This window comes from Condylura cristata, unplaced genomic scaffold, assembly GCF_000260355.1.
Source record: "Condylura cristata isolate star-nosed mole 26May11 unplaced genomic scaffold, ConCri1.0 scaffold00041, whole genome shotgun sequence".
NCBI lineage: Eukaryota > Metazoa > Chordata > Mammalia > Eulipotyphla > Talpidae > Condylura > Condylura cristata.
In genome coordinates this window covers 4,473,064-4,482,305 of record NW_004567142.1, presented here as the reverse complement: position 1 = coordinate 4,482,305, position 9,242 = coordinate 4,473,064, and the positions used below count along the sequence as shown (strand labels likewise).

The 9,242-nt window shown below is 53.4% G+C and overlaps 1 protein-coding gene across 1 annotated transcript; it reads right to left on the bottom strand.

Moving 5' to 3' along the window:
• Nucleotides 1–4,584: 4,584 nt before the first annotated feature.
• On the bottom strand, nt 4,585–5,625 carry FUT2 (fucosyltransferase 2 (secretor status included)). Its single transcript, XM_004694259.1, has one exon. The coding sequence runs from the start codon at nt 5,623–5,625 to the stop codon at nt 4,585–4,587; it is 1,041 nt and encodes a 346-aa protein (XP_004694316.1).
• Nucleotides 5,626–9,242: the final 3,617 nt, after the last annotated feature.

Below are 9,242 nucleotides of genomic sequence, written 5' to 3'. Positions count from 1 at the left end.
CTGGGGTACAGACCAGAGGTGCAGGGGCGGTGAGAGGGTTCACCAGAGACAGAGTGGGGAGCAGAACAGGCAGATCTACTGAAACACACTGCTGAAGGGATCAGGGGGAGACAGGAGAGGTCTGCTGCACCGTTGGGGTCAGCTCCCTGGCTGGGGATTAAACTCGTGCTGCAGGGGCTGCAGACAGCTTCGTAGCACTGTGCTCGAACCTGTTACACCACAAGGGAGGGCCCAAGCTTGTATGTCTTCTGAGCCAGTCAGACAGGGTTTGTCATCCTCACCTCCCAGGTGAGATCTTGGGAGGTGAGAGGTAAAGAGTGACAGGTTCGCTGTTCTGCAGAAAGGAGATGCTGGAGTAAGGGCTGAGCCTAATTCATCAGAGTCCTTAGCCTGGGTCCTCAGAGCTGGAAAACAAAACACCTGAACCTCTGCTCTGGTGAAGCTCACACATTTGCAGTGCCAGTGCCAGTGCAGTGAAGTGTATCTTCATGTGGTATGAGATATTGGGAGGCCATGACTTCTAGAAAGTACCAGAAGCTGTAGAGGACTGGGCAGGGTAGTTAAGGAGACAGAACTTGCCGAGGCTCAGAGGTGTGAAGATCACCCTGTGAATTTGGGGTACTGGAGCAAAAGTGAGTGGTGGGGCTGTGACCCACCAGAACTTGGGGCTGGAGAGGTAGCCTCAGAGCTGGGCTGCAGAAACTTCCATGTCAGGCTGAAAACTGGCGGGGGAGGGACACAGTCAGCCTTGAACACAGCAGGGAAGCATGTGGCCCGGCTTTCCTGTTTCCATTCACCTTCTAACCCTTCTACGCCCTTACGACATTTGCAGTCAGTATGTCGAAGGCCATACATATCCAGAGCATATGGACCCTAATAGCTTTCTTTATTCTGTCTGCAATTAAAAACAACAACAAATAAAAAAAACCTGGAGTATGGAAATGGTAACTAAAGTTCTGGAAGGTCCAAGATTCAGAACAAAAGGCAGATGCGACTACTGTGTTTGCTGGACATCAGATTCTTTATCAGGTCCTCCCTGGGGGTGCGGGGGTCAGTCTCAGCACTATCAAGCTGTCACCAGCCACTGCAGCACGAGTTTGGTCCCCAGCCAGGGAGGGACCCCTAGGGCGCAGCAGACCCCTTCTGTCTCCCCGCTGCTCCCCTCAGCAGTGTACTTCATCGATCTGCCTGTTCTGCTCCCCGCTCTGTCTCTGGTGAAGCCTCTCACCGCCTGCACGTCTGGCCTGTACCCCAGTTCTTACATGCATACATAAATAAAACTAAAAATTAAAAAAAAAAATGAGCCCAACAAATTCTCTACTAGATCACCGATCAGGTGTCTTGTCAGCCTGCATGAGAGAGCCGGGGATCAGGGTGGGCTCCCAAGGAAGATGTGACAAACCCGCCTCTTCTTTTGGGGTAATAAATGTGGAAGGACATTCCCGCATTCAGCAAAGCCCCAGCTCCATGTAGCTGAGGTCTACTGGGGCCAGCTCCCTCCAGTCAAGTCTCCCCGCATGTCCCCCACCCCCCAGAGCCTTTGAGCATCTGGGGGACTTGGGTGAGAGGCGGTTCTAGCAGAGGAGAAGAGATCCACTGGGCGGTCGAGTTCCAGAGTGGTGTTTGTGGGCTTCTGGTGGCCTTGTGACTTTGCCTCTCATCTGGGTGATTCTCAAACTCCTTCACTGCTGCTTCAGACCATTCACTATCATTTATCTGTTCTTTTTTTTTTTTAATTTTTTTAGATTTATTTTATTTGTATAGAACTGGGGTACAGGCCAGAGATGCGGAGGGTGAGAGGCTTCACCAGAGACCGAGTGGGGAGCAGAACAGGCAGATCGACGAAGCACACTGCTGAGGGGAGCAGCGGGAGGGTCAGGAGAGGTCTGCCGTGCCCTGTGGATCTCCTCCAGGGCAGGCGGGGATCGAACTCATGGGAAACAGGCTTAAGCTTCTTTGTGCTGTGCTTTAACCCACTGCGCCACCAGGGACGGCCTATCTGTTCTTTTTTTAAAAGGTTTGTTTTTATTTATCTACGCAAGAATTGGGATGTAGGCCAGAGGCTTTACCAGAGACTGAGTGGGGAGCAGAACAGACAGACTGACTGAAACACACCGCTGAGGGGAGCAGTGGGAGAGATTGGAGAGGTCTGCTGCACCCTGTGGGTCACTCCCTGGCCGGATCGAACTCAGGGGGATGGAAGAACTCATGCTGAAGAACTCAGGTTGCAGTAGCTGATAATAACTTAATGGGGTGGGACTTTAACCCCTGCGCCACCAGGGAGGCCCATTTATCTGTTCTTAAAACCTCTAGTACTGTGCTATCCAAGTTACCAGCCACAGGGGTCAAGGACATTTAAATGAAAGCAAGTGTCAGGCAATAACAAAAAAATGTTTCTCAATCATTCTCGCCACATTTCACTAGCCATGTGGTGAGTGGCTGCCAGTTTGGACCGTCTGGATAGAGACCGTCTCCAGCAATGAGGGTGGGTTAGAAGGGGCCCCCCACCAGGAAGAAACAGATCAGGGTAAGGAGACTGTCAAGTTACAGGAATTTACTGGTACAAATCCTGCTGTATTAATGTTATCTCCGGGGCCTCCCTGGAGCAGCAGGGATAAAGTCTCAGCACTCTCTTAGCCTCAGTTCCGTCCTGGCCACCAGAAGGCCCCACGTATCTCCTTGATCCACCCTTATTCTGGCTGCGAATAACATAGTAGCTTCTCATTGTTCTCTCTGCCCGCAGTCCGTACCCTACAGCCCTTTCCACACACAGGAACAGACACAGAAAGCCAGGTCATGTCACCTCCTGAGCAGAACCACCCAGTGGCTTTGTCACGGTCCACGAGGCCTTTCACGGCCTGACCCTGCTAATTTCATCGACTTCTGGATCCATCTGTTCCAGGCATGGATACGCTCTCAGGTATCATTAGATTTCCCCTCGTGCCACAGGGCCTTTGAACAATGGATTTCAAGTTGGGTAGGGAAGTTCATGTGGGTCTAATTCATGTCAAAGTCATGAATATTTCTGTAAATGCAGAGAATAATTAATTTTCTTTGTTGTAGCTATTCATGGTTGCATAGCAGATGACCCCCAAATCTTAATGGCATTCAATAATCATATTATGACGCTCATAAAATCTCTGAGTCAGTTCAGATGCTGCTGGTCACTGTACCAGGCAGCGAGGAGCCTCAGCTGGAATGCCAGTTTCACTGGCCACCTGCAGAAACCTCTGAAGTATTCTTCACTCATATATCTGATGGCTGGGCTGGAATGACTTGAAGTTGGCCTCAGCTAAGTCCATTCATCGAAGCACTGCCATGTGACCTCAAGGAGCTTGGGCTTCCTCACACTGTTCTTCAGAGGGCTGCACATGTTAGTGATGACAGTGTTCCAGCAAACAAGTGAAAGTCACGTTGTGAGGAAGCTCAAGCCATCCTGCAGGGCTGGCCACAAAGTCGGAGATATTCCAACTCAGCTCTACCAACTCAGCCAGGAGTGCAGGTAGAGAAAACCACCCACTGGGAAGAATGGGAAGAATGGCAGGAAACAAATCGTCACACTTAGAAGCTGCTATGCTGTGGGTGGCTTGTTAGTTCAGCCCTTAGGAGCAGTTGAACGTGGGGTTCAACTACAAGCACCTCCTGAGAGAATGAATGGCTTCTCAGGGTCCCTGAGCCATGATGGTTTCTGAGATCTCAGCAATAAAACATCCCTCGGAAGCCAGAGTTGCAGAGGTGAGGTTTATGGTCCTGGACACGCACCAACAGCCAACTGAGATGGTGCTTTTAAGAAAACAGGAAATAAGATTCCCTAACTAGCAAACCATGAACTCTCTGCGTGGGAGAATCCCAAGGATCCGTGGCTTGGGGGTTAGACTGTGGGCTCTATTTGCACCCCACTTACCCTCCTTGGCCTGGCGCCCTTGTGTAGTGAACGGCCTGTAGATTCAGGGCTTCCAGACTCGACTCTGGCACCGTTCCTCCCTTCTTAGCTAACAGCATCCAAGTTTGCTTGTTTGACTGCCTTCAATATAAATTACGAACGCCTGCAGAGGAGGCCGATCAGCTCCGCAGCTGCAGAGGCCAGAGACGGAAGGATCTGAGACTTAGTGGCATTTGTCTTGCTTCATATAGCACCACAAGGTCCATTGACCTGCTCTGTCCATGAAGTAGGAGGGGAAGTTGCTGCAGGACATGGGAAGGTTTCTCTTAGTCTTCAAAGGGACCCCAGAGGAGAGCGAGCCTCTTTCTGCTGCCTTGGAAAGAGAGTGGCTGCTTGTGCCCCTGGGGTTACAGCAGCCCTGTTGGCACCGTGAGGGAGGGAGGGCTCAAAGACAGGAGGGCAGATGAGATGGGCCGAACCGAGGCCACTAACAACGTTGTGGCATTGCTAAATTAACTAATGTTGGAGAGGGCCCCTCTGGTCTTATTCTGCAAAACACATGAATGTTATTTGAATAAATTAGTGGAACATGTGTTACTTGCAGCCTAGTGCCTTCTGGTTGCCAGAGGGAAGGGCTCTGGTCAGGTATTCCTTGCATCTTGGTGGAGCCAGAGAAGAGAGGGTGTCAGGGACAGATCCGGTCAGTGCTTGAGTAGTGGGGACAGGTCTGCTGCGATACCCATCCACTCTGGCAGGAAGGCTGCCTCTGGCTTAAAGAGTTTGAGGAAGGGAGAGTCTGGGAGGGTGTAATTGGCCAGATAGATGGTCTTACCGCCGGCCAGGTAGGCGGCCCAGATCCCGAAGGTCCCAATGGTCATGATGGTGTGGTTGCACTGCATGAGGAGGGCAAAGTCCTTGGCAGGTGAGCCCTCAATGCCATTACCAGCAAACACCACGTCCCCGCGGGAGCCGTCAATGTTCTCGCGGCACCAGGCCATGCCGTTACTGGTGACCACGAAGATGGGGGAGTGGTAGTGAGTCCGGAACCAGTCCAGGGCCTGCTCTAGGTAATGGCGATCGGCCACCACGCCCTTCCATACATTGGGCATGACGTGCACGTAGTCGCCACGGCGCACGTGGACTCCCACGAAGGTGCCGGGCCGGCTGCCGTTCACCTGCAGGCCACGCAGGAACTTCTGCGCCTCCTCACGCACGTGGTCGTGCAGAGTGAATTCGCGCAGGATCTCGTCGCGGAGGTGGTGGTAGAAGGTCCAGGAGCAGGGGTAGCCGGTGAGGCGCACGTATTCCCCCGGGATGTGGCGGTACCGCTCCTCCATCCAGTCGTTGAGGGGGTAGTTCTGCCACGGGACGCTGCGGGCCGTGCTGTCGTGCAGCACCGGCAGGCTGATCCTGAAGATGGGCGCCAGCGAGTTGTGCATCTGCGCGGGGATGAAGGCCGGCCGCCCGTTCATCTTGGCCAGCGCGTACAGCGTGGCGTACTCGCCCATCTGGTTCCCCAGCCGCCCTATTGCGTTGATTGTCCACATACCCCTGACTGAGGGGCTGGTGGAGTTCTTTATGGGTTGGTGGCGCCTGGTGGTTGCTGGGACCTGCCTCTGTGCCTCCCAGGTGGACTGGAGCTTTGCCATCCGCTGCTGAAGGTGAAAGATGGTGGAGGCGGTGAAGACAAAAAGGATGAAGTGGACCATGGGGAAAGAGCATGGCATCTGAAAGCTGAGCATGGCTGTGAGGGGAGGCAGAGCAGGGAGGTTAGGTCAGGGAGTGGAGGGCCACAGGCGGTAGATGCGTGAATGCAGCAAAGCACTGTGTGTGCAGACACTGGGGTGGGGGAGGGGTGAGGCGGGGGAGTGCATGAGAGCTTATCTGTGTGCATATGAGGATGAGTGAAAACAAGTCTTTCACCACACCAGTGGCTGGGCCAGGTCAAATGCAGCCTGGAGCAGAGGGAGCCAGAGGCCAGAAGATACCTCAACAGAGGTGCAAATTCTGTAAGAGAATTTTACTCCCTAGCAAGGAAATGACAGCAACTTCCCTTATGTTCGAGCAAATCTACAACCTGTTCTTGTCAACTTGACACAACAGAAATTCATCCCGCGTGGGGTGGCTGCTCAGGACTGACCAGAGAACAGGTTGGGCTCACTGCACTACCAGAGGAGGCGAGGGACTGGAGAATGTTCCACCTGAACCGGTGGTTTGTAGAGAGATGCAGCTAATTAAGCTGCAACCTGCAGTCCCTGAGGATAAATGAAAGCATCAAGAAAGATGAGACTGTGAAGATACAGGTGCTGAACTCAAGTAGAGAAGCTGTAAGTTCATGAAAGCTGGAACTGACCTGACCCCCAGGAGGTGACTAGGAGCAAAACAATCACTACTTAGCATCAGAAATGACCGATTAGCTCTGGAAATTACCTCTAGTAATGGTGGCTTGTGTCATCCTGCAGTCTGCACTTACAGCACTTTGGCTGTCCCGAGGCCTGGAAATGCAGCCCCTGCCCAGATCCAGGTGAGGCCACTGACTGGTCAGTGAGCTCTGAGGGGTGGGAATGGGGTCATTTGGAGGAGTCGACAGAAGGTGATCTGCTTTCAACTCTTTTAGAGACTGCCCCCTGCACTTCCTGTGAATGAGGGTTTCCTGCCCACTCTTCTGAAAATGCTTCCTCGTCAGCTGACTTTAACCACAGTACATCCTGGAAACTAGAAGACGGTAGGTAGGTCAGCTACAAAAGTTGACTTGGTTCAAGGCTTGTCTTCCGGGTCCAGGCACTGAACAGAGGGGCCATTAAAAAGAAAATCAAGCAGGGTGTGACCTAGGTTACGGGGAAGTTGCCAGAAGCTATGAAGCTGTAGGAGTTATTAGGTTACTTGTGGTTGATAAAATAAGGTTTAGAGTCTAACTTAGGGATGTCCTTGATTCGGATGTATGTCACGAACAGTCCCCATTACGATTACACGCGGATTGCCTTTGCAGAAGAAACTCTGGGACCTGCTCTGAACCCACTGGCTGGGGGTCCAGCCCAACTGGAAGTGACTCCTGGTACCATGCACCGCCCCACCTGCTGGGGCTTGGAAGGAAGCAGCCAGGCAGGCAGTGTTAGCTGAACTCCTTTGGCTTCATGCTACCCTGATAACCTCAGGAGGGCATCAGTGTCACGGCTCACAGCTTCTAGATAAAGTCCCTTCGTCCTGGCCTCTGGAAATCAAGCTCCCTTCACTAAGCCTCGCAGGAAATGTGCTTCACCAGCTGACTCAGCCAGGAAGAGCTCTCTGTGGTCCAGGCCACACACTCTGGTCCCGGACTGCTGGTTTCTGGCTCGACTCATTAGCTGTGGGCCAGTGAGTCCACCTCTCCAAGGATCCAAGCACAATTTGTGCACTATCACCTAATTAGATGATACTATCAACTAATTAACGTCGTATTGATAGTATTGCACAACAGAGGCATCGTTCTATCTGGACTCTGGGGCAGACACTGAGAGAGATCAGGGAGAGAAGTAAGGCAGCCTGGCTCTGCTCCACAGAAGCCCCCGCCACTCCCCAGGCCTCTTTCCCCCACCAGTCCCTCTGGTCGCTGGCCGGCTGCACACACAGCTCAGCCGGCTGGGACGCTTCCCCTTCTTTCCTGCGTGTTGCCCAGGGCCCTGGGTAGCACATAGTAGGTGTGCAGGAAGTCACCGCAAAGGAATGCAGGAATTCCTGGCTGGCCCCATTTTTTCTCTCCCCCTCATTCGGTCCCTGCAAACCTCTCCCTGCCTTGGGTCGCTGTTTTCTTCTTGGTTTCTGGGATGGAGGGTTCCCCCTTTCCCTGTACACTAATAGATGAAAAAATAACTGCGGGAGGAGCAGACCCTCACAATGAAACCCTTAAGCTTGGCCAGCAGTCCCCCTAACCACCCCTCAAAGTTTGTTTATAGCAAACAGAAAGACAGGGCTGGTTTCCATGAGATAAAAAGAAACGCAGAATGTTCCAGAACAACGTCTAAGCTGTCATAGTTGTTCCTTTCCTCGTTCAGAGAGATGGCTGCTGCCAATCCACGGCCCACTTAGTGAAAAGGAGGAATCACTCTCACTCTCTACAGCCTTTTATGGTGAGTTACCAGGTGTTTCTGCAAGAATGGCACCTTGCCAGCTCCTGCACACAGTCTCTGGGCGCCGTGGTGACCATCTCCTGACCATCTCCTGCCAAGGAAAGCCCCCTCCAGGCCCAGGTATCACAGACTATGCACAGGCTGCAGAGACAGATCTCCAACCTCAGCTGCTCCCACCCCCCTTAACAACCCTGCTTGGGTGTCCACCCCCCACGGAAAGCTGTTCACCTGTAGGATGCCTGCTGAGTGGGCCTGCCTGCCCCCCTGAGAATATGGAACCTACCCTGCCTCTATGCATATGCATCAGCTCTCACACAAGACCCTCCCTTTCAGAACAAAACACCCCCTACAAGCCAGGTTTGGGGCCAAAGACCACCTGCTCCACACTTAAGCAATCCAATAAACCCCTTTCTGCTGACAGCCCCAAGGGTGTCTGTGTGTCCACTGGCAGCCACAGAGAGCCCAGCACCCTCCGTGGTTGTGTGGGTGTGGGTTCTTGTGGGACCCTGGACCTGAGGAGGCAGCAGAGAGGAGGTGGAGGTGAGCCTCACAGGGGGATGCCCAGAGCCTTGCTATAAGGTTCTAAAAGATCTAGGTTTGGGCCCTCTGTGGTGGCGCAGGGGATTGGAGCGCAGCACCATGAGGCTGCAAACAGCCACTGCAGAATGAATTAGATCCCCCCCCCCAGGGAGATCGCAGCAGACCTCTCCTGTCTTCCCCCGCTGCCCCCCTCAGCAGTGGATTTCAGTCCATCCACCTGTCCTGCTCCCCACTCTGTCTCTAGTGAATCTGCTCACCCCTTGCCCCTGTGGCCTATACCCCAGTTTTAGTATGCATAAATAAATAAATCTTAAAAAAAGATTTAGGTTTGGAGAGAAGCTCCACCCGGTGTCACCAGCCTCTGATGAACTCTGACAAGACCTGGGACTTGCCCTCTCAGTGTGCTGGTCCAAAAAATAGGCTAGTTCAGCCTCTGCCTCCAGGGCCGACCAACTCCCAAGATCAGTGACCCTGAAGTACATTTAGCCCACCAACATCAGGTTTGGGCTCAGTCCGCAGCTCACCCCCACCCCCACCCCCGCTGCTGATGGCTCCTCCAACGGGCAAACAGCTTAGGAGCTTCGGAGTCCAGTCAGGGAGAGGGCCCGTGGCCAGTGGCCATCGCAGAGATGGGGGTGGGCGCAGGGGCCTCTGGGTGGCAGGCCCGCAGCGTGTGGGCACGGGATCCCGCAGGTGAGTGGCAGGAGCCCCAC